General features: G+C 39.3%; 3 protein-coding genes across 4 annotated transcripts; 1 reads left to right on the forward strand and 2 right to left on the reverse strand.

Annotated features, from left to right (window-relative positions):
- Nucleotides 1-344: 344 nt before the first annotated feature.
- On the forward strand, nt 345-7,439 carry pcyt1ba (phosphate cytidylyltransferase 1B, choline a). 2 transcript variants are annotated; one of them, XM_088282451.1, is made up of 8 exons: nt 345-518; nt 3,025-3,124; nt 3,600-3,716; nt 3,797-3,948; nt 4,032-4,110; nt 4,190-4,332; nt 5,190-5,378; nt 5,492-7,439. In XM_088282451.1, the coding sequence occupies exons 1-8, from the start codon at nt 438-440 to the stop codon at nt 5,714-5,716; spliced, it is 1,086 nt and encodes a 361-aa protein (XP_088138577.1). In that variant the 5' UTR covers nt 345-437; the 3' UTR covers nt 5,717-7,439. The 2 variants fall into 2 exon arrangements, with proteins under 2 accessions (XP_088138577.1, XP_088138578.1); XM_088282452.1 differs by lacking the exon at nt 345-518 and adding an exon at nt 1,374-1,576.
- A 969-nt stretch (nt 7,440-8,408) lies between these two features.
- On the reverse strand, nt 8,409-16,624 carry pdk3a (pyruvate dehydrogenase kinase, isozyme 3a). Its single transcript, XM_088282448.1, has 11 exons — nt 16,195-16,624; nt 12,830-12,971; nt 12,522-12,593; nt 11,943-12,127; nt 11,783-11,872; nt 11,479-11,556; nt 11,177-11,253; nt 10,987-11,088; nt 10,812-10,919; nt 10,584-10,697; nt 8,409-9,330 (listed from the first exon to the last, which is right to left on the reverse strand). The coding sequence occupies exons 1-11, from the start codon at nt 16,295-16,297 to the stop codon at nt 9,181-9,183; spliced, it is 1,221 nt and encodes a 406-aa protein (XP_088138574.1). The 5' UTR covers nt 16,298-16,624; the 3' UTR covers nt 8,409-9,180.
- An 857-nt stretch (nt 16,625-17,481) lies between these two features.
- On the reverse strand, nt 17,482-23,131 carry slc51a (solute carrier family 51 member A). The gene is made up of 8 exons (XM_088282453.1): nt 22,903-23,131; nt 20,367-20,518; nt 19,783-19,856; nt 19,546-19,704; nt 18,892-19,003; nt 18,342-18,488; nt 18,156-18,261; nt 17,482-18,006 (listed from the first exon to the last, which is right to left on the reverse strand). Exons 1-8 carry the CDS (start codon nt 22,973-22,975, stop codon nt 17,858-17,860), a joined length of 972 nt encoding a protein of 323 aa, XP_088138579.1. The 5' UTR covers nt 22,976-23,131; the 3' UTR covers nt 17,482-17,857.
- Between the last annotated feature and the right edge of the window lie 1,761 nt (nt 23,132-24,892).

The following is a 24,892-nucleotide window of genomic DNA, read 5'->3' on the forward strand; positions in this document are numbered from 1 at the left end:
AATGGATTCGTGCCCCAGATTGGGGCCACGTAGCTCCACTACACTGTCTATAATAACAACAAAGGCTGTTTGTTCCACTTCCTCCCAGCTTAGTGTGCCTTTTACACTTAAACTACACGAATTTTTCATTTTTCTTCCTTTTCACTGGCAGTCTAATATAATAATATGCTTGTATTTTTTTGGATGTACAATATGATGTAGATAACTGAATTTATCTGTGTAGAGTAGACAGTTTGCGTACCATATGGTCTCAAACAACATGCCATAAGGTCAGCACAGTTGATTGATACGTCATCCCATCATCACGTACGTCTCTGATTTTACTCGAGCACGCGGGGGAGGTGCGAGCATTACACCAAAAGTAGATGGAGGGTCAGAAACACCTTTTCAATCGAATTGGGCAGATCTAGAATTTGCATGCATGCTTTTTGGACGCTATGGCGAAAGAACGACGCACCCGTGCACGACCATTTTGCTCATATGCAACACGTCCTGGGCGCAGAAGAGGTCCCTCAAAGGTAAAGTCGTCTATCGAGAAACAAAACGATAAATACAAATAATAAAAAGTAAATAAATGAATAAACAGCCGCTGTAACTGTTTTGCAATGCAAAGGTTATCCAGCCATGTAATATATTTATTTGCGTGCACATTATGGATAACTTAAACAATTTCAATAATACAATGTTATCTCAAGCCAATATCCATTGCAAATAATGTCGAAATGTATAAAACAAGTCTTGGCATTTTAAGGTCCGAACGGTAATTGGAGGTTGTCGTAAAAGTGATTATAAATTGTTAGCGACGTCAGTGGGAACAGTCTAGAATACGAGAATGAAAGTTATAAAACTATAAAACAATAAAAATCCACAGGCTATTCAGATTTGTGCTCATTGAGCTCCCAGGATGATGCCAAGCGAGTTGCGTGTTTGACGAAACACTGCCAAGTGTTACTTGTGTGAAATTCTAAAGGTCTTCATTTTATAACACCGAAGCGTAAGATAACGTAAAAGTGGTGGTCCGGGTGTATCCAACAAGTACTGTCTCCTCCGTTACTGTTTTCGCCGCTCCGATTGGGCGAGCGATCTCTGCCGATGATCAGCGAACCATCCAAGATCCTCTCTTAGTTGACAACAAGCAATTCACATGTCCCAAACGCAAACATGGTGATATGAGGCAGATTTTTTTGATTCCCCTTTTCCACCACGGAGAGGTGGCCTTCTTTATAAAGAGTACACGTAACCGCCTGCTGACGATCGCCTATGTGACTTGTGGTGGTAAGATGTGCGGTGCATTGGCAGATTTGCAGAGTGGGCTCTCTTTGCAGAACAGCTCCTCTGTGAAACATAAAACGAGAGTGGATTGGAGGGGGCCAGGGGGGAAGCAACGGAGAGACTGGGTGATGGGAGGAGGGATGTGAGAGTGGAAGCAAGGGAAGAAGAAAGAAGCACACAGTGGTGAGGAGAGAAGCATCATCTCATTGATGCTGAGTCACATTACGGAGGGACCACAGCTACATCCCATGAGTTTTTGGGAATAATGGAGGAGCTTGAACACACTTGCCCCCATCCTCGGACGGTAGGCTGTCTTTGTTTTTGTGTGTGTGTACATCATGTAGAGTGCGTGTGAGTGACAGACAAAAGGGTGCTGGACTCGTTATGAAACAGATGCCCGTATCACATGTTGTCTGTGGGAGATGTTGAACACTGAGTGGGTAGGATGATGAGCCAAAGAAGGTATTACTGCAGTGAGGACAAAGAGGTACACCAAGATTCCTGACCAACATTCATGTCGCCTCTGTTTTTATTTTGCAGTCCTTCCTCTCTTGTCATCCACCCCTGCAGCATGTCTCCCCTTGGCTTTAATCCTTCTTAAAGCAGATATTCTTCATTTGTGCCAGGGCATTCAGTTGCTCAGCCTGATAGGCCCCTGTGCTCATGGACAGTTAGCCTTAAGCTTTGCCATCTGTCCTGTGCTGAATGTTTGTTAGCTACCCCCCCCCTCCGCTTATACTTGGCCCGAGGAATTATGGGTATTGTGGGTGTTCCCACGGTGTAAACACTCACCCTGCAAGTCTTGTTTGAACAAAGAAATGACATTGGAAATATGATTAGCGCTGTTCGGATTTGAAAAATAATTTTTGCAATTTTTTTCCTCAATACTTCTTGATATGCGATTATTTTTTTCCTAGATCCTCTTCCCATTAATTTTTTTAACAAACACAAGCAATAACTTAATCAGTACTACAATTATGTACAATGTATTTGTTTTAATTTGTGTTCTAATTACCCGCTAATTGATATAACACCATATGGAAAGTGCTTTGTTACAGCTCCAGCTGTTGTAAAATGTGCTATTTAAATAAAGTTGTATTGTATTGTATTGTAATTAACAATATCAAAATAACATTGTGCATAAATGTTTTGGTCTTAACGGTTAGACAAAGTTTAGTCGAATAAACATACATTAAATTGAAAGGCAGTTTATTTCATCAAATTCAAGTAGATTTGCGAATTTATAAACACTTGGACTTGCAGTCGTTGAAGTAGTCTCCATGACAACTCCACCAAATTCTATCAAACAAGTGTAATATTATATATGAAACAAATTGTGTGTATTTATGTATGCATGTACACGTACATAAACACACACATTACATACAGTTGTGTATATATGTATTCGCACTTAAATTTTTCAACTAATTAATCTCAAAAGCACCCATAATTGATTGCGATTAGTCACATTTTTTTAACTATAATTTTCTACAAAGCTGATAACAGATATTTACTTGAGTAAAATCTTGGAATTGATGTGGAAAATAATTCAAAGTACCTTTTGATTCAAAAACTGTTCTAATAGCTTTCTTTGATCCTTCCGTAATATGTCCCGCATCTGTGGCATTATATGTATTGTGCTACACGGAAAACTAAGTACACACTTAAAGCAGGTCCGCCTGCAACTCGAGCCAATGTTTTAGTACGGAGCATTACCTAATGACCCATCTATCGTTGGCGTGTTTCTCTCAGATGCTGACTGAGCCTGCCATCTTCGCCCGAGAGACCAGCTGCGATTGCCGCGCCCCTCATGAAAAGCTCACCATCGCTCAAGCCCGTAGAGGCACCCCGGGTAAGAAGTCCCCCTGGGAGAGGTGACCTTGGCGCTCGGCTGCAATGTCATCCTAAATAGAGATGAGAGTTTGCTATCGGCTGCAAAATATATAAATACACAGACTTCACTTTGTTCATCTGAAATTGATTTATAGGACATAACTGTCAAATGTGTAAAACACCATTATTTCATAAGAATCAATCTCATGTTTTTCTAGTTCCTATAATGTAGCTTTTGAACAGGTTATGTCTACTTAATGTGTCACGGGGAACTTGAAATGACTTCACCATAGGAAAGTGTACAATATGAGAAATACAAATAATATTACCAAGGCAAAAATAATAACCGGTGTTGGACAATATCCATGCGACACTTTCCGTAGTATCAACACGACGACAAGTTGCCTCTCCATTACACGTCCCATGCGGCTTATTTTGTTATTTTAGTCGCGTTTCATAATTATTAATAATAGTAATTAAATGTTTGTTTTCAGTGGACCGTCCAGTGAGAGTGTACGCTGACGGCATCTTCGACCTGTTTCACTCGGGCCATGCCCGTGCTCTCATGCAGGCCAAGAACCTCTTCCCCAACACCTACCTCATCGTGGGAGGTGGGACACAACCGGAATAGCCACCTCGAAAGTAGCGAACACTGCTTTCAACCACGTTGCACCTTTTCTTTATGTAACAGTGTGCAGCGATGAGCTGACCCATAAGTACAAGGGCTTCACCGTCATGACAGAGACGGAACGATACGAAGCGCTCAGACATTGCCGCTACGTCGACGAGGTGGTTAGAGACGCTCCCTGGACGCTCACGCCAAAGTTTTTGGAGCAACACAAGGTACGAGCGGGAGGTGGCGTGTCCGAAAACCTGTGTTGGTGTTTCCTCGCGTGGTCCTACAATGTCATCTGATTGCTTCTCAGATCGATTTTGTGGCTCATGATGATATTCCGTACTCCTCAGCAGGGAGCGAGGATGTCTACAAACACATCAAGGAAGCAGGTGGGTGTGTTTGCGTGATGAAACAAAAGACGTTATTTTTGTGTATTAAAGGAAATTATTTGTAATGTGCGCAATCCAGGAATGTTTGTGCCTACTCAACGCACAGAAGGAATCTCTACGTCGGACATCATCACCAGGATTGTCCGGGACTACGACGTCTACGCACGTCGCAACCTTCAACGTGGCTACACGGCCAAGGAGCTCAACGTCAGCTATATCAATGTAAGATTATCACACTGCTGTGTCAATTGGCTTTGTTTTTGGAACTCGCGCAAATATATTTTTGAGGTGAGATGAAGACTTGAAATTGAGACAACAGGTGAGCCGTGATTGGTCGTCACCTGAGCCCTGAGAATTTCAGTCGACAGAAGCGACAAAATGGCCGCCCCCTGAACTGTACAAAAACGGGTGGATTTTACAGTTGAACTCATACTCCGCAAACGCAATATTAATCAGAATGCCATGTTTAGAATAGCGAAGGCGCGTGGAACATTTTATTGCAAATAATTTTTGGGGGTTGACTTCCCCTTTAAATAATTTTTTATATAAGACAAATTCTTGTCAAATTATTTTTTTTCTATGTTAAATTTTTTGTAACATCTGACATTACACATAGAACATTATGAGATTATTTCTTGTAACCCGATGAGTTTATAGGCATTGGTTCATAACTATTAGGTTTTTTTTTTTTTCAATTATTGTAAAACATTACAGCTTTCTGCCAGACTGTTTTTTTTTTTTTTTACTTCTAATTGTGTTAGCAATACGTTCTTATTTATTTATGTATGATGCATTATTTTGAATATCTTGATGTGTGAATAATGCATGAATCAAAATTGACAGGCCGGAAGGTGGGTCGCAGTCAAGCTGAACCGGTCTCAAACATGTTTCCTTATAGACTAAGCTATTGCCATTATTTTCACTTCAAGAGAAGTAGAGGTAGAGTTTAAGGTGGGCTCATTGTTTGAAATGAAGAAATCCATCTTTTCCCGCTGATCTGTTTGGGCCAATGGCGCATTCCCTAAACCAGCTGAGAGCTTTCAGCGGCATTAATTATCTGGGCTGTGTGAAATATACAGGAAAAGAAGTACCGGCTGCAGAATCAAGTGGACCGGATGAAAGAGAAGGTTCGCAACGTTGAGGAGAAGAGTAAACATTTTGTCTACCGTGTGGAAGAGAAGAGTCACGACCTCATTCAGAAGTGGGAAGAAAAATCCAGAGAGTTTATCGGCAATTTCCTTGAACTATTCGGACCTGATGGGACTTGGGTGAGCGTCGCAAACATACATTTTGGGGGGATTTTCTGTGACAGTGATTTTTTTTAAGTACACTGTTCGAATGCATGACCTTTGACCCCTCTTTTGCCTCTATGCTTGAGCAGAAGCAGGTGTTTCAGGAGCGCAGTGGACGAATGCTCTCCTACGCCCTGTCTCCCAGAGAGTCCCCCTGCAACAGCCCTCCGCGTGAACTGTCTCCCCTGCGCTCCCCGTCGCCGCCGTCCCCGCCCGCCCGCTGGCACAACGCACGGCCCTCGCCGCCAACCTCCCCCAAAGGCGCTTCGGCCTCCATCAGCAGCATGAGCGAAGGAGACGAGGATGAGAAGTAGAGGGCCCGCGCATGCTCCCACATGCACATTTACTGAACACTGGCGGTGAACTTGTCACACGTGTGCCCACGTACGATTCCCACGCAAACACTGGACGGCTACCCAAAAACACTTGATCTCAAGGAAAATAGCAAAGCATACCGAAGCTGTGGGATTTCTGAGCATGGGAGGTCTGTTACACTGGGTTAAGAAGCCATCACAAGGTGGAAGACGACTGTTCATAATCCTGGTTTGAAAAAAAAAACAAAAAAAAAAAACAAGACTAATGGATGTCGTTACTAATGTTCCCACAGCTTTGTAAAGCCACCGCATAGTTTTTGTCTCATTTTTTAGTACAGCCATCTATCTGTTTTAGGTGACATTTAGAGCGTGCTAGATGTGAACTAGGGGTGCCGCTACATCCCTGGCAGAAATCTGTCCCTTTCGAAGCAAAAGTCCACCCCCCAAAAAAATCTCAGCAAGAATATGTTCTATGCAGCCTCACTAGTCGAAACATGGCATTCGGATTAATATCACATTTGTTGAATATGAGTTATGCAGCAAAATCAACCCGTTTTTAGCCAACTCTGGGGGGCAGCCATTTTGTCACTTATATTGATCAATCAAGGCTCACCTGTTTTCTGAAGCTGAGCCATGATTGGTCATAAGCTGAGCCCTGAGCAACTGTGATGTCATTTTCATTGGATGAAAGTGACAAAATGGCCGCCCCCTGAGATGGCTAAAAGAGGGTGGATTTTGAAGCTTAACTCATATTCCGCAAACCTAATATTAATCAGGCATATAGAAAATATTATCAAAAATAATATTTTTGGCTTGACTTCCCCTTTAAGCCGTCCAGCATTTTTATCTGATATTCTAAAATATACTTCTAAATTATTTTTGCAGCCCCACTAATTATCAGTCTAGCCCCGGGAGAGAAAAAAATCCTGGAGCGGTCCGATGTGAACTCATTGCTCATTCAAAATCATGGGGATGTTTACGCCCCTTCCCCTAAAAAATGATTGAAATCAAAAACTATAAACAAAATGAATTCGTTTTCATGTTAGCTAAAAGAAAAAAAATCAAATTCAAAATGATGTACAGTAGATTCAACCAATATGTCACGAATGTTCAATACGCGCACCACTTGTGTCAAGTCGCACAATAGGTCAGTTGTCGAACTCCCGCTAAACACACTGTAGCACCGCACAATCACCTTTCATCTTTGAATTTTTCACTGAACCCTCGTGTTGGTCTTTGATCACGAATATTCAAACCCAAAATATGCATTTTCGTTGCAAGTCATTCTGAGTAGGTATGTCTCATTTCTATACAGTTTTGGCACATGTAATAAAAATATATACGTACTTATTGCACTTTGCTACAGCAAACCCAGTCAGACTTTGAAAGTGATTTGAAAAGTCAATTACAAAGCGCAGGGCAACATAAACAGGAACAATGAAAGAAATGATGAGAATGACGGGAAATTGCGTCATTTGTGTCAAATGAGTAAATTCCAAGAATTCTAACCATGTTCTTACTTAGACTTGATCTTCATAAATCGTTTCTTTCATTTCACAAAGCTACCTTCCCCTAAAAAAAAAAATTAAAAAAAATCACAGCTAACCTCTGACGTGCATACGTTGTTTAAAGCAGATTTGAATGAACTGATTATAAAAGCAATACTGTGTTGGTGCAACCACTTGGAGGTTTTGACTGTTAGGATGCAAAAAAAAAAAAAAAAAAAAAAAAAAAATTGAAGTTTGAAATTCCAGAATGCCAAATAACTAACGGCAAGCTGTGGTAACATTCGCATCCGTCTCGGCTCTATTCTATTCACGCAACACAAAGCCATAAAGCTTGACAATTCTCAAAATGTTGTCTCCGTTTTACTTCTGAGAATAAAGTTCTTTCAGGGTGAAATTACACCTTAAAACAGAATGATGATGACTTTACATTGCACTTATACATAACAAAAAGGCATGTCATTGATTTGGATCTCTCGCGGTCCCCTTTTTTAATTACCTGCCCTCTTTGCGTCTGTGTGTATAAATACGCAACATGAAAGATCCAAAATATGCTTTGGGAATGGAGTTTTTCCTTTTTAAGGTTCAAATAGCTTGCTATTTAAATAAATTAAAAAAAAAATTGTCCTAAAAAAAAATACTGAAATCTCACACACACACACACGTCTATTTTTTTTTATTGTCATGTTTGACAAACGGTGAATTATTCTTACGCTGAATCAAATGTTTGCTCTCTCGCTGGCTTTTTGGTTGGCGATTGCATGTCTGCATGGGGCCACCATCACAGTTCATGCATATAAATACATCATTTGCAAGCTGTGAGATGGAAAATGAGAGCCATCCCTCCCACACTGGCAGCATACATATGCAACAAATATATTATTCATAGTTATATACACGCTGGATTTCTTCTTAAACACACAAGGAACAGATGCAATAAACAACAACTGGAAATAAGGCTTCGACGGGCCTTCAAATCACAAACTCTTCATTTGTTCATTTAACCGCTTTCAAGCCTCCATTGCAGGAATTCCAAAAAACTTTGCATTAGAAAGACTTCACGAGTAATTAAACTCTTATTTAAGTCAAATTAAATGAATATATTCAGTGTATTAGTAAAGTGCAATGTTAAGTATTGTGTTTGATTCAGTAGATGCATTATTTGCTTCTGTAGCGTTCAAAGCCTCTCAGTGTTGCCTGATTAAAAGATTTTAAAAAGTAAAAATAATAATAGGAAAATGAATGTTCACAGGTGGTGGCGCTTGCTCTCAGGTAAAAACCAATTTGCTGGCGCTTTGTCTGCAACCTCCTCATTTTCACTCCCGTTAATAAAAAAGTTGAACGACAAAAACTGACTTGATGCACGGTTAGGATGCTGAATGCTCTGTAGCCACCTGCACATGTCCGTCCGTCCCTGTGTCTTGCTATTCCATCTTTTGCCCTTTCACGTTTGTTTCATGACCACACAGAGCACGGTTGGCACATGACTAACCCACCAACATTGCAGAAGGACGTTGAGGGATTCTAAACCTAAAACATCCACCGTAATATTCAGTAGTAAGGCTTTATCTTAGTGGAATTGTGATGCAGAATTCTGTCTTTGTGGATTAATGACTTTGCAGCCAGACTCTTCTACTACTACCACTACCACACTGGCCTTCCTGTGTGTCTCACAAAGAAAGGACGACATCACCGAAACTCTACGCCAGGGTGTGTGGGGAGAAGCGAAAACGCCCTTTGGACGACCAAGGGATATGGATGACTCATTGAGGCACTGGGAGCCATGTGCCTAAGCTGAGGTAGGCTAAACAGCGCAGGAACCACGAAAGGACATTTGAACACCAGTTCTTAATAAATGGAGTTACCAAAATGAGACATGCTGGATGTCATGAATACTTTCCACTGCGATATAAAGACATTGTGATGCGCATCTGGTCATTCGGAAAGGAGTGTGCTGAGTTATCTGTTGGTCTTGTATTTGGACTTGCTGGCGTCACGCGGTTCCGTGCTGGGGTTGCTCCAGTCGTCCGCTTCGGGGCTGGTGGTGTAGTGTCGCCACGCCGACTTGTTGAAGACGGGAAGGCGTTCAAAGGACTCGCTCGACAGGGCCTTCACACACATGGGCGACATACAAGGAATTGTGTGAAAGTGGGAAAATACACCAACTTCCTCATCCTTGTACAATGGATCGATTGATTGATGAAATTATGTCCGTTCAAGTTTTCATTTGCTGCATTGCTGCTGTTTTAATATGTGTGCCGCAGGTTGTATAAATGAAGCAATGCAGTTTTTTGTTTTTTTTTATGACAGAGCGTTTTCAAAAGTGTTTCCTGTTTGTGCACACTATCACGCCGTCATGATCTCAGAAGGATTTGAGTAGCGGGATTGCTGTTTGTAATTTTTCTCTTATCCTGCCAGCTAACACCAAAAGGAGTTAAAAATAACACAAAGAGAGTTAAGTCTAAGGTTGGATTTACACTATAATATATGGTTCAAGTGACACAATTGAGTTTTTTTTTTTTTACTCATCCTCTTTTGTTTTATCCCAAGATTGTGATCATAGCGCTTCCAAATGTGGATAAAAATCACTTAATTACATAGCTGTCAATGTGACTGCTATGTAAACAAATTGGATAATACAAAGTATCAGCGCAAGCCCGACGAAATCAAAATAGAGCGTTCCCCTGCTATTTGTGAGACAACTAACTTGACTCACAACCTCAAAAATTTCAAAACTGTTGCCGCAACAGTTGTCTAATAGCAAAGCACTACTGTGCTATTAGGCAAAGGCGAATGAATGCTTGTCAAAATTAAGTGCCTGCCCTCACGTCAACATATGATCGTTCCTTGACACCAGGATGGCGTCAAAATAAAATGTAACAAAACACAAAAACAGCAAATAGTTGAGTTTTTCAGAAAATAACGGAGAATTAGTTCCATTACACTGTACGGCAATCGCTAACATACAGTCCACATGCGCATCTACCTGAACAAGAAAAATAATCTAGTGTACGCAAAATCATGTGATCTCAATATAGTAAATAATTGTGTGTCTATATAATAGAAAATAATTGTAACCAAAGGGACGGCGGGAGTCAATCCAGGCAACCTAATATACACTTTGTAATGTTCAATATTTGTATTAGTTTATCGTATTTACTTCTGTTGTCACCGCCTGTTGACACTCTTGGAGTTGTTTGTGTGTCTTTGGGGCATGTACACGAGTTGTTCGGTCGAGGTGTTTCGGAAATGTAAACACAGTGATATTGGATCTGTGTCACTTGCAAATGCAGAACATGAAAATAGACCGTCAAAGATATCGTTACAGACACTGAGACGAGCAGTGTAAATCCATTGTTCACCTTTAAATAGATGACAGCATCAGTGCCCACACCCTCCATAGAGTAGAGCTTCAAATCCCCTTGGAAGTATCGAGCGTAAAGCCTAGAAATTGGTAAACCGTAGCCAAAACCGGCCTGAAAGAAAGGATGAGAGCGCGTCATTTCATTAGCCACATGGCACACAGCCCATGGAACAAAAAGCTAAGAAAACGTCAATGCTAGTATAATTTGAAAAGCACGTGAGCGTACCAGCGGGACAGCGCCCGGCTCCAGGCTGGGCGTCGGGGCAGTGGAGTACATGTAGTTGAAAAGTCGGTCGATCTTCCTCAGAGGAACTCCTCCTCCTCTGTCACTGATCTGGGAGACGCACAAAGACATTTTACTACAAATAACAACAACATGGCGCCGTGTGTGTGAGATTCACCTTTATGGACAGATCCTCTTTACCAATAGTGACTTTTGCTTTCACGGGTGGTAATCCCTCGGCGCTGTTCTCATGAAGCTCCACTGTGGCTCTCATTGAGTTCTAGAAATAAAGAGGCAGTTAATTAAATAGGGCCACTTCAATAATTAGTGTCACGAGCAGTGTAATTAAATACTTTGAGGTTACTAACCTTGAAGAGCTCAAACAGCATGTGGAATAGATGAGAGGGCACGTATACGGCCTGGATGGAATTTTTGGGGCTCTTCACTAGAAAATAACGGAGGGTGGTCACAGACAATTACAAAAAAAAACAATTATTGAAGTCGGCACTGAGCAGCCCCATCATGTTTAATTTGGTAACCCTAAAAATCAACCAAATCACATGACATTATTGCCCCGACATTTTTATTATTATTTCTAGTTTTGAAAAGAAATAAAGGCAAAATTATGCTTTCGCAGGCCTTGAGTTTGAACTATGTCTGCGTCTCTTACTGTTAAACTCTTCGATGTGGAGCGCAGGTGCAGCCAAGTAGTACTTCTCACACAGCATTTTGGCCGTGTCATATGCATCTGATGGATCAAGCAAAAAAAAAAAAAAAAAATGACTTCGCAGAAGAAACAAAATAAAATGTTTGGCTATTCCTCTGCTCCTCCTTGCGTCACTTGGCTTTCTTTGTATTCCTCACTGCAGGAAGTCCACCACTACATTAGTACTGTATTATGTAAACAAACCATTTCGCAGAGATCAAATCGCGTGTGTCCCGGAAATCTGCAAGTAAAACGTGTTTCAACTCACCACTGACGACTTCAGCCACACAGCAGGTGGGATCAATGCTGCCGATGTGTTTGGGATGAGCCGGGTTGGTGTCATTACCGAACAGGAGCGCTAGACAAATCCACAAATTAGCCACGAACAAACAAGACGGCGTCATCCAAACTAATCCCGCAAGACTCACTATGCTGATTAATAAGCATGCGGAAGGAGATGCGATTAGTGTAGAAGCGGTCCAGGAAATATTGGATGTTGCTGCTGACGAAGGGGTCGAAGCCAAACTTGTCCTTGTACTCGATGACGCCCTGCGCCATGGTCGGAACCACATCGTTGTGACGGTTCCGGATCTCGATCAACAACTCCAGGAAGCTGAGGGGTCAACACGGAGAGAATTCTACTTTATCAGAATTCCTGTGTGTTTATCACATGACCTTTGTTAAAGTGCAAATACGCAATACTTGCACAGCCAGCAGCTCTGCACTGTACGGACAAAAGCCATGGGGCACACCTCCATCCATACATTCTTTTTTTTTAACCGCTCAACAGTGTCCATGACATCACGTAGAAAGTCAGTCTAATCACGAGAACAAAGGCTGCTATAACTCATCTACATTTTCTTGCACTTCCTGTATCGTCCCAATACTTTTGGCCATCAAAATGTGCACGTGCTAATAAAACTGCAATGGGAAGATGCCATGTCATGAAGAAATAAAGCTGCATCAAACACTGCATGCATTTCTGATTGGACGGATGCATCGCTCACTCGTTCAGTGCATGAGGATCCTCAGGCTTTCGGTTCTCGTAGTCCAGCAGCTCCACAAAACTTTGCATGTACCTAATAAAATGGATAAAAAAGGAAAGGGCAACTGTTATTTGACACCTTGTCAAATGGCGGATGCGTAAACAGTTTCATTTAAAATAATTCCAGCTCCATAGCAAATTCTATTGATTTTAAATTAAATTTAGGAAGAAAAAAACCCCACAAACTTATATTATGAATAATGTCGGGTTTTTTTTTCCAAAAGTGTCCATCCATTATAGATGAATTCTGCAAATAAATTGTCATTTCACCATTTTTGGACCAGGCGGATGGACGGCTGGCTGAGTAGCTTATCGGGCAGCAGGTTGACCTCTCGCATGGTGTTGGCCAGACGCACCGGCAGCTCCTTGCGAAGGAACATGTACGATGTTTTCTCACATGCATTCTCCCGTCCTGGAATGCAAGAGATCAATGACATATTGTTAGATTGACAATGTTTAATAATAAGTCTTTAAAATGAAATCCTGAAGCATAATCAAATGCATTCACCAGACGCATGATTAGAAAACAGCGATGGCAAAGAGGATGTGTAACATGAGAACCAGAAATGCACTGTGGATGTTTTGAAAGGGTCATCAGAGGACAAGTGCTCATAAGTTTCACCTAGTAAGAATCGGCGTTATTTCGACTCTTTGTAGCAGCGCTCGAACACAAAATACCCTTGGTGATATGACGAATAAAATCGGTCAACAAGCAAATTTTAATCCCGTCAGCTTCATGTGTATCTTTATGTATCTTTTATTGTGCTGACTTAAAAAATGTCTTTTCATTCTTTACTCAGGATTTTCTTCTATTGTCTATAAGTTTGAGCCCCCCCCCCCAAAAAAAATCCATCTCTTAATGAACCAAACTCTTAATTCATAAATATCACTGAATATATTATTACGTTACATATTATTATTATTATTAATGTGCTCGAGAAAAAAATGAGGGCAGATTCGGATTAGCCTCCAAAAAATATCTATGAAGGTTTATTCAGGAATCTGATTTAAAAAAAATGGTACTTTAATGCTTACAACAAAATAAAGGCAAAACAGTTGTGCTTTAGTATTTGTTTAATTTTATAACAGTGAAAAAAAAAATGGGGGCTGCACGGTGTTCGACTGGTTAGCAAGTCCGCCTCACATTTCAGAGCTGCGAGCCTTGTGAGGAGAAGCGGCTCAGATAATGGACGGATAGACGGATGATTTTTGTCTTGATAATATGATACGTTCCATTATCATTTTCTAATTATTTTTATTTTGACTGCAAATTATTTTTCAAATATATTTCTCAAACCAGCCAGTTTGTATATAAAGCCTGAATGACCTCAGATAACCAAATGCATTGTAAGAGTTCCTATAAGGTCACGAAACTGGTTCCTTTGTTGGCAACGCATTCACTTGTCGCTTATGTCACACAATGGTTGAATCGAGTCGAAGGGGTAATATAACACAAGTCAGCGGTGAACTATAAATATTTGAAACACAAGTTAACAAGTAATCCAAATGACAAGGTCTCTCTCTGTCGGAGTTTGAGAGACAAAAAACACTTGATAAAGCATTTCAAAGAAAAAGTTGAACTTGGTATGATTTCTGTTTTAACTGTCACGTAAATATACGCAGCAGTGACGAAGAACACATGAACAATACATTAAAAGGCAAATGCGACTTATTTAAAAATAAACAACGATTACAAAGGTGAAAAAAATTCCAGTTTGCATAATTTTCACAAAATTTGTGATCGGGTGTTGAACCTTCCATCCATCTTTTATGCCAGTTGTTATTAGCATAACAGGTAACTGGAGTATATCCTTTGTTGTGTGTTTTTATCCATTTGCTAATCACAATGCTAAGTGTGTCAAGCATTCTGAATAAGGGTGGAGCACAACTAAAGATCACATTCTAGAGTAGCTTGGCACAAAGGCGCAGATTTAAAAAAAAAAAAAAAAAAGTATTTTCAACCCATGTAATAGCAATGGCACATTTATGATTACAGAAGTGTGTTTTATCTTTAATCCACTATCAATCATTTACCAAATCATCTGAAGCCAAGACTAATTCAAGTTGGATTCACGTTTTGTAGTTTTTAAACAACAAATCTTGTTTCCCCACTTAGTGAAGGGGTCAAGGGAAGGTTATGTTTTTGGAAAATGCAGCAAGAGCTCAAGCTGTCTTGCCCGAAAAGAATGTCATGTAAACGCCAGTTGTGGCGGTTGTAGTGTGCATTTGCCTCGATGACGACAGAACAAAAGTCTCTCACACACAGCTTCCTCTGATTCAGCAGAATGACAGAGAGGATGTGGCTTGTTGATCATAAAACAAAATGCCGTGTATTTTGCCCCTTATTTGGCCTGCTGAAAAGATTGTTGCACAAATGCTGCTTGGCCTCCTTCCCATGGATCCACGTGAAGGACTGACATAATGTAAACGGCGGGTTTTAATCACACATGGATTAAGAGAACGCTTAGAGTAACTGCTTGCATGTCTCTTTGCTCGACTCTCAAGCCGTAAATCTTTCTAAATGGTGACAGAGAAAAAACACAATACATATATTTGATAAAAAGGTCACCTTTTGGCTGCTTATAAGGATATGGTCATTATCTACGGAAAATCTTTCAAAGATGTGAGTGGGATGTCGAAACACATTTCGTAACTAAGCTAGGTTTGATGACTTGGCATTGGTACTTTTTTTGACATACACACAGTGAAAATTCTGTCTGATGTACGGTAAAATAAAACAAAAATGAATCTAAGGTATCCGTTTAAAAAATACTCAAATATATAAGTGAATACATATAATATTTTTATAAAATTATTTCTTTTTAAATAGTACTTACTAGATGCTTGCATGTGCATATATTCGGCATGTTCGGCAAGCTCCCTCTCTGTCCACTTTTAAAACTCATTCGAATACATTTTTATGATTTGGCTTTTGAGGCAACTTGACACTGTTCACTGTTCTGCTGTTTACTGATGTGTATGGTATATGTGTTAGTATCATTATTATGCGTTTTAATTTACTCTACTTTAAATTATTGCTATTTTATGTTATACTCTATATTAAGTGCTTTGTTAGAGCTGCAATTGTTGTGAAATGTTATATACAAATTAAGTTGTATTGTATTGGTTTGTATTGTATAACTAATATTGAAAGGTTCAACCAGACATATTTTAACAACTTAAATATGTTTAGAATATTCGATTAATATGACGAACAATCTCATTTAAAAATATAACGTGAATTAACGATAATACAATTAGGTAAACCTCGATCAACAAACAAAAATATAATACAAGGGTTGTCAAAATAATAATAGTTTTGATGAAAAGCGCCAATATACAACAACGTTTCTCATCACTATGGTTTTTGAATGCATTATATGAATAAGAAAGTGAGTGAATTTCAAGACGTCTTGTATTTCTGCATGTTTACATAAGAAACATGAACACCCAATCACATAAAATCTCCTCCACTATGATCAACACTTGGATATTTAACATTTCACGTCGCTTCTCAAAAAACTTGCATGCGTGAGTAGTTTGACAAAGCAGAAACACATCAGCATCTGGACAATAACAACACAGGAAATGAGCATTGACATAACAGCCACCTGACAGCTGATGTCTGCACTTACCGAAATCCAAAAATTGCTTGATGGAGAGCGGTGACGGTGAGAACCTGGAGTAATACTCCACTTTGGGGTTGGTGGTCTTCAGTAGAGACATGAACAGCCTCATTTTGACGCGTTAATTTTGACGTTCACGAGACGCACCACCATTCATCCCCGGTAATATTGACGATCTGAAGCTTGTTGACGACGGTTCCGTCTCGGGGATGACATCGGTCTCGGTCTGCAGGACACGGAGCGAGGCGATCGCTTCTTGTCCATACGGGTTTGATACGAGAGCAATAATCTTGCAATTTGCGTTCCTGTATCTACATTGTTTATCAATTCAGACCGGTCAAGGAATAGTTTTAGTGTCTGACTGCGACTTCTGTTTAGCTTTTCAAAATAATTGTTGGCTGACAGTACTCGATAAAAGATGACAATTTATCATTTTATTTTAGACGCAGAGGCGCTTATTCAACTCCAAACGGGTATGTATAGCGACTACGTGTCAATTCACGCATTTTAATGCTGTATATAATTTTAATTTTCAAAAAGAAAACTCAAGAAAAAGACCAAATAAATGAATAAGATTAGGCTATACAAGCAACGCAGTGTTTCAAAATTATATTTTAACAGAAACCAGCAAAAGCGTAGTTATGTTTTTTTTCTTAACATTGCATGACCAACAGTTGTATTTATTTTGCCTTTATTTCCGTTCCAGTCAGGCGTTCGGGCATTATGCTTCACACAGACCTGAGAAAGCACGAGTCAACGTAGCTTGATAGTGCCTGCCGGTACGATAAATTGATTGGCTAAAGGAAATGACGTAACCAGCTAATAGCAATACTATTGGCCGATAGTGGAATCCTTCAAAATCTATTTTGCGTAAATGAAGTCACATGAATACGATCAGTAGATTTTTTCGAAAATATTTTAGGACTTTTCCCATGCATAATTCATATTATTTATGAATATATTACCCTTTATTACTCATTTATTATTAACCCATTCAAATTTTATGAACGATACTCATGCTCAAAGCTCAAATTTAGCTATTTACTGCCACCTAACGGGAAAAACATTAGCAACAGATCAACAGGCAGGTAGGAGTAAAAACAAGAGAAGCAGTGTCTTTGGAATGTCAACTGTCTTGTGCATGACAAGAGTGACAGTGAAGGTTCAGCAGCAAACTAAATAAAACCAAAAAAAGTTCTGCATCATTACTGCAATAGTGTCTCCTAAGAGACAACACAGTTACTGTGTACTGTAAATGAAATCCGTTTTCTCGTAATTTCTTTTAAGACACTGACATGAAACTGAAATACTTTTATGGGTGAGTCACTGAATGCCATATTATTGTTAAGTTATTTCCCAGCTTGTGCCAAGTCCAACATGTTTTGCAGATTTATCATAACAAAAAATATTTAAATATCCATTCCCTCTTAAAAATGGTAAATTAAAGAAAGAACTGTATCTTACATTCCACATACATTGTTGCTGTGCCAAAAGCCTCTTGCGTAACTTCTCAGGGTTTTATGACAGCAAGAACTAGAGAAGAATTGGCAGCAAGTTATACTCCAAAACATTTGTGCAACAAAGGAGTCTGCTCAGTCAATTGAACGTCCCGTATTCTCCTGATACAATGCACATAATACAAGGATAAAACAAGAACACGTTTAAGTTGGGCTCATACGGCTTTCTGCAAAGTAACCATTTTGGTGTTCTCATTGTCATCACACTCCTCCTCAGGTAGCGGGTCGTAGAGGCGGCGATACAGCAGACGTGTTACCAGCGTGATGATGAACATCTCCAGGATCAGCAGCTGCTGACTCATCACTGTAGAGATGCATAAGAACGTCACAAGGTGTAACATGGTTTTATGAGTAAATTATTAAAGTGAAGGCAGGTTGCGATAGCAAAATACACTGTCATTGCTGATGGAGCAATTAAATGTAAGAAAGGAGCGATGATGGGTGGTGACTCACTATATCCTCTGGCAGCAGAAGAGAATGGCGGCGCGCAGGCGATGGTTCCGTTCAAAGCCAAGATGTTGATGATGGCAGTCTGAAGCTGGCTAAGGATCAGCACGAGCTGCGAACGTGTGAACACTTGTCGGACCTGACAATCCCATTGTGATGTCATGAGGTGTGAATCCTCTCCCTGAGTCCTACCTGGTACATGGCATACTTGGGGATGATCTTTATGGTGCGTAAGGTGGTCCTGAGGTGCATGAACGTGATGGCCACAGGCCACAGGGCGGTGATAGTCAAGATGCCCACAAAGGGGTTGATCCATATTGCAGAGCCGGTGATGCTCAGCTGAATCAGTCACACATTGGGAGTGTCAGCAAATGCAAGACAGGACATAGCAGACAGGGAACATATGAGCAACAAAAAAATTCCATTGAAAAGTTTCAACCAAAGGCACCTTTGCCAAAGACTTTTGGACTGTGTACTAATAATTAAATAAATAAATAAATAAATATATATATAAATAAATACAAATATATATATATATATATATATATAAATAAATATAAATATATATATAAATAAATAAATAAATATATAAATAAATAAATATATATATATATATATATATATATATATATTAAGGACCTTTAAGTTATTATAAATTAATAATAAATAATTTTTCTTTCTTTCATCATTTGCAATGTCTCCTTATCGTCAGTTACTAGTACAGGCAAAGCAATCAACTCACATCTGCCAAGTCAAAGGTTCCGTTGGTCCACAGGACGATGGAGAGGACAGTGAAGACGACCTTGAGTAGAGCAAATTGAAAGGAGCCAAGTTTGAGCAGGAAAAGAGAACGCCTGCAACAGAGGAAACTTCTGTAATTCTCTTCCCCAATTGTAAACACAAATGAATGATATCAAAAGTGTGTGGAAAATTCCCCCATCACACTCTCCCACCATTAAGTCTATCCTGACAATTTATATCAGCGACCATTTCTCTTTGCCGATGCCCCCACGTGAGTACGTGGAAAAAAAAAATTGTGTGTGAACTTTTAACTGTGTGCATAAAATCTGTCTCTGCCAGTAAAAGTTGAATGGCCAGGAGTGTTTAACCTCCCTTCCAAGTACAGTACGTGCAGAGGATCTCCCCCTTTTATGTAACATTCAAACAGCAACCCACAAAAAAAAAAAATAATAATAATAATATCCTCGATATCGTCTTACATGTGCACACATGTGGAGGTTGGACAGGTCTGTGTTTCATTATAAGCGCATGAGGTTTCAATGAGTGCCATTTATGATAAAGGGATTGCACAACAGTGTTCAGCAGAAAGGTTCTCCTATAGGCTAGGCCACAATCCAAAAAGCAGAGAAATTGCATCCACCAGTGAAGTGTTTACCTCGAGATGGCTGCATATGGCAGGCAGAGGCAACAGCAGCAACACGGCCCCGTGCTGATCTTCAATTTGTGCCTCGTCGCCCGTCGCAGGAACGCCTCGTCGCCGCCCACCTCCTCTATCATCATGATGAGGAACTTGAACACCACGATGGCAAAGTAGCTGCAATGACAGGATGATGTTGGGGAGTGGAGCGGAAAAGGCTGAGAATGATTCCAACGCAGAGGAAGGCACACTCACCAGGCCGAGGTCATATCAGTAAACATGGTGGCTCTGGGGATCCACATTCCCAGACAGGACATTGTGCCGATCACCTTAAAACACACACACACATAAAAAGAGTGACGGGAAACTTTAAGGACCAGAATTATTATTATTATAATCTTTTTTTAAGAACATCAAAAGTGAATCTTACACTAATACACTACTCATAAATATATATATATATATATTTATATATATATATATATATACATATATATATAAAAATAATTTACTACCCGATACTATGAAATGGTGATGGACAATAATAATAATAAATCATATTTTTAAATAGCTGCCATATTTATGGGTAATACAGAGAATCTTCAGTGAACCTAAGAAGCATGATTTAGGGATTCGCGATGAACACAGATGCCAAACCCATATAAGAAATGAGGATCACACAAACTTTGACCAATACAATGAATGAAATATTATGTATTATTTTTACCAAGCTGATCCGAACCGTTACTAGTTTTGTTGCCATGTCATGTGGTTGATTTGGGATTTTCTATAAGTTGCTAGGCGCATTAAAAATAATAATTAATAATAATCATTCTTACCGGCGCTGCTCCATTCACCCATATGATGGTGCTTTTTTTATTGTTTGGCACTTTTTTATAAATATAAACACATTCCTCGATGAAGATCAGCATGGACATGGCTGCCATGAAGGTGAGGACAGAGTACAAGATGATGCTGAATAGGTCCAACTCTGTGGAGAAACAAGTCACATGACTCATTAATCGTCTTTCTATCCGAAATACAATCATTTTTAAGCAAATGTGAAAAATAAAACCTATGAGAGGAAACAACATTGTTGCACATCTCAATGAAATATGGCTAGGAAAAAAAAATTAACAATATGCGTATTATTTTGGTTGTAATTTGCATAGCATAATATTGAGAGATACTGCATTTGTAATCATCATAATGGCTAAAAAAGTCTACACACCCCCAAATGCCCTTTTTTAAAAATATCTTTTAAGTTAAAATAAATAAGTGTGCGCATGCTTTAGACCTGGGAATGTGGCTGTGTTCACAATTATCCCATCAAATTGAAACTCAATCGAAATGGGAGTCAGCACAAATTTTAAAGTGCCTCCACCGTCTAAAGTGCCTCCATATACAATTTAGCTGATCTCATCGGCGTTTCCAGATTATTTATTTGGAGTCTGATGGTTTTGTGCTAACACTGACGAGTACTAGGTACTATTTATGACTCCCTCAACCTTACCTCGCGCTTTTCAGGGCAATTTTACATTTTCAGAAAAAAAGATTTACATTTGGACTTTGGAAGCGTGTCAACAAAATGATTCGGGAAACACATCTGTTGGTTGCCGCATGCTTTGGAATAAGTGAATCATTTTTTCATAACCCCATTAATTTTCGATGGGAGTTTATTCATCGTTCTTTGGAACTGCACCATCATGGTACTACAAAAAAACAAAGTAAATAATATTTCCGATCAGAGTAAGGCCCAAATGCATCTTTTGATACCTTGTTTGTTGGGTTATGTTGAAGGGATTTTACATTTTGTCAGAAATAAATGTCAGCATAATGAAGAATAAAATACACTATATATTGAACAAAATTAATGAGGCAAGCATTGCCACAATAACACAACCAATACAAACATAATTAGTCGGTTCTGGTCATAACCTTGTTATGGCTTTGAGGAAAAATACTTCTTAAAAAAATAAATAAAGGTAACATCTGGACTGTTGTATACGATTGCAACATCAACCTATTGGAACTAATCACTTTTGCTAAATGACAAATGGGAAAAATAAATTGAGGTAGCAACAGGAAACTTTCTCATTGTGGTGTGTACGACTTCTATGTAAAAGAACACACATCTGGTGTTCATTAAAAGACGGTACACACATGTTATTTATGCTTTAGAGAGAGAGAAAAAACAAAAAACGCTTGAGCTGTTGGTTTTATTTGCTTTTCCGTAACTGAGCGTCATTCGTGGGGGAACGGGTTGTTTGGTTTCTGGGATCCAAAGTCATTTGGTGCATTTCAATGGAACAAGAAGCAATACACACCGACGGCAATTTTTGATTCAATACATTGCATTTACTTTGATGTCATCTTAAAAGGGACTTCCTCTCGGCATCCTGTGAGAGAGGATGCGTTCACGAAAATTGCATTATTGGATTATTTGATCACAGATATTTCATTTTTAATTACTTGTGTGGACAATTTAGCTATTCGGTGGATAATAACATCTGTAGCATTAAATGTCGGCCTAATTGTGTACAATTAGGTAGTTAAACTACGTATGGGACATTAACAGATGTTTCCCAAATGTATTCATTAACTAGGCATGGGCATCCATTAATTGATACTTGTGTGGAATTGATCAATCAACTTTTGAGGCAACTGTGGCAAAATGGAATGAACTTTTGAATGAACTATTGCTTCGATCGCAACTGGTTTGCTGTGTTTAAAAAAAATTAAATAAATAAATATCAACATTGACATGAAATTAGAAGTTAAGAACATTCAGAAGAGTTCCCTATCCTATTCATTTTTGAGCAAGGGATTGAGTTACATTCTAGACTGATGGCCACGATGCCTGAATTCACATTCAATTAAAAATAAAACAGGGTGTCCTAAAAAAAAAAATCACATCACTTAAAGAAAATTGCTTTTAAAACTGGGCTATTTTTGGGGGACACCCTGTAGGCTATATCATCAAATATATTTAAATCACAGTATGTTGGACACGTAAACGCCCATCTCTTTGATGATGTAAATGTCAACAGAATAATGAGCTTCTTATTTCAAAAGACTGTAAAGTTCATTTTAGATCAAGTTATTCCAAAAAAAGAATTATTTCAAGATTTTACGCGACTCACACGTTGAGCTTACGTGTTTGTTTCCTTCCAATGTCACATGTGTTTTGGATTAGGGATTTTCCCTCATAAATTCATGACGTAAAATAAATGTTCCAATTGACTAAAACGCAGAGAAACAAAACAAATGTGAAATATTAATTGATATGTCTAAATCAATTAAGGAGAAAGGGGGGTTTACGGGGAAACCTGAACCTCACTCACTCTGGAATTAAATAAAACAAACAAAACTCACGGAGGATGATGTCCATGGCCAGGGGAGGTTTCCCCTTGCACCGAGGGTCCATGGTGGGGATGGATTCGTTCATGTTGGAGGTTCCCGAAACTTTTATCGATGTAACTTTGGCGGCGTGTGTTGGTCCCGAGTTCGCATCCACGGACACGTGCGGGAGTTGGAAGTCGAGGTGGTGGGTCCCCCAAGTAAAAAGACCTTGTTGCTACTTGGCAGTGCCGTCATATGTGCATCAGGGGCAGTGGGGCACCCCCACAATTGATGCAAGCGCCGTCGGGCCCGCCTCCTTCTGCGCGCACACGCCCGCGAGCGCGCGCGCCGACCTCGTCTTCCCAATAGCGATTTGCTGATCATATTGTAATAATTTATAATTAATAAAGGAATTTTCTGTCAAGTGCAAGTGTAATACCCCAATACCCCCACCCCGCACACACATATGTATATATATATATATATATAAACATATATATATATATATAAACATATATATATATATATATATATATATATATATATATATATATATATATATATATATAATATTCCCCCCCTTCTTTTTCTCGTATGGTTACCATACGACGTTTACCTCACCATTCCACTTCTGTTCCATCATAACAAAAAAAAAAGCAAAAAGAAAAAGAAAAATGTGTTAACCCTGTAATTAAGTTTGCTAATCGCTAGAATGAAGATGGTTTTGGAGCCTTTTTCCCCCCCTACAAAATATTAAACTTAAAATGTTTGACTTTGCGCTCTGTAACAAAGAGGACTATAGAATCACTTCAATTATGAAATTGCCAGATGTTTTGGTGCCTTAAATATCTGAGCCATTTAAATTCTGATTCAGTGACATTTAGCACTTGGCACTGTAGATGTCAAAATCGCTATTTAATGGTGGATGCTCGTGTTATCTGTAATGGATAAGCCATCCAAAGTTGTTCGGTGAAAGTGAGGCCGCTTTGGCCTTGCAACATGTTTGCTTTTCAACAAGTTAAAAAAAAGTAAATAACTGACACGGAGGCCATTGCCTTGGGAGCAAATAAGCACAAACTAAACAAATCAAAGCATTACAGAATCACAATGAATGAGTGGATGCGCTTCGTTGGTGATTCCACGCTCATCTTTTGCATGACACATGAAAGTACTTTGAAATCAAGTGCAATGGAGTTGACATGCAAAACATTTATATTCGCTGGACAACTTCCCAAGAGGAGTCAAGGGCCTGGATGTTAGACAGACAGCCAAAGGTTCAACTCAAAAGTTGGCTAACTTAAAATATTGTGAGCACATACGCTAACCACACAAATTAAAAAAACTTGAGAGTTTCAATAAGAGACCGGTATTAAATTCCTGTTTATCATACTGAGAGCAATCTTTAACATTTATTTTTTTTTGTAACATGGGAAAAAAAGTGGATATATATACAAAAGAAACATGATTTTTGACCATTTTTAACTAACTGATTTAAAGGCTATTTATTTTTTGATTGTGGAATTTCATAAACTGCAGAAGGGAAGCAGACTGTGACGGCAAAAAAAGCAACACAGAAGGGGTGAGTTGGTATTCGTGGACCATTTGCCTATAACGGGACAAAACTCTGAGAACGTCTCACGGAACCGACATCATGGAGCATGACAAATGCACTTGGCTATTTGTGGTTTTATGGCTTCATTTATTAGGACACACCAGACTAAAGCTGCTTTCAAACATGATGCACCTTCGGTTTCAACCACATTGACAAACGGCTAAAACACATTTTCTGACATTGAGGCGCCATGCTTAGGGGCTTTAATCTGGCGTTATGCACATCATACAACATATGTAAAAAAAAACAGGTTGCTGCACTGAAGCATTTCCCTTAAGACGATCTTACAAAACAAACACAGTGCAAAAATACACACACACACACGCGTCAATCTCAAGGCTTAACAGCCCAGAAAAAGATTAGAGGCCATTTATAGAAAATAAGAGGATGATAGGTCCAAATATTGGGGAA

Source organism: Idiotropiscis lumnitzeri, chromosome 19 (assembly GCF_059441095.1).
Source record: "Idiotropiscis lumnitzeri isolate Australia: NSW breed Sydney's pygmy pipehorse chromosome 19, RoL_Ilum_1.0, whole genome shotgun sequence".
Classification (NCBI taxonomy): Eukaryota; Metazoa; Chordata; class Actinopteri; order Syngnathiformes; family Syngnathidae; genus Idiotropiscis; species Idiotropiscis lumnitzeri.

Coding starts and splice junctions, on each gene's coding strand:
- pcyt1ba (XM_088282451.1), top strand. CDS start 438: ATGGCGAAAGAACGACGCACCCGTGCACGACCATTTTGCTCATATGCA. Junction 3,949..4,031: donor AGTTTTTGGAGCAACACAAG/GTACGAGCGGGA, acceptor ATTGCTTCTCAG/ATCGATTTTGTGGCTCATGA. Junction 4,333..5,189: donor TCAACGTCAGCTATATCAAT/GTAAGATTATCA, acceptor TGAAATATACAG/GAAAAGAAGTACCGGCTGCA.
- pdk3a (XM_088282448.1), bottom strand. CDS start 16,297: ATGAGGCTGTTCATGTCTCTACTGAAGACCACCAACCCCAAAGTGGAG. Junction 11,873..11,942: donor CATGCTTATTAATCAGCATA/GTGAGTCTTGCG, acceptor GGATTTGTCTAG/CGCTCCTGTTCGGTAATGAC. Junction 10,920..10,986: donor AAGAGGATCTGTCCATAAAG/GTGAATCTCACA, acceptor TGCGTCTCCCAG/ATCAGTGACAGAGGAGGAGG.
- slc51a (XM_088282453.1), bottom strand. CDS start 22,975: ATGAACGAATCCATCCCCACCATGGACCCTCGGTGCAAGGGGAAACCT. Junction 20,519..22,902: donor GGCCATGGACATCATCCTCC/GTGAGTTTTGTT, acceptor GTTTCTCCACAG/AGTTGGACCTATTCAGCATC. Junction 18,262..18,341: donor CCAAGTATGCCATGTACCAG/GTAGGACTCAGG, acceptor ACACGTTCGCAG/CTCGTGCTGATCCTTAGCCA.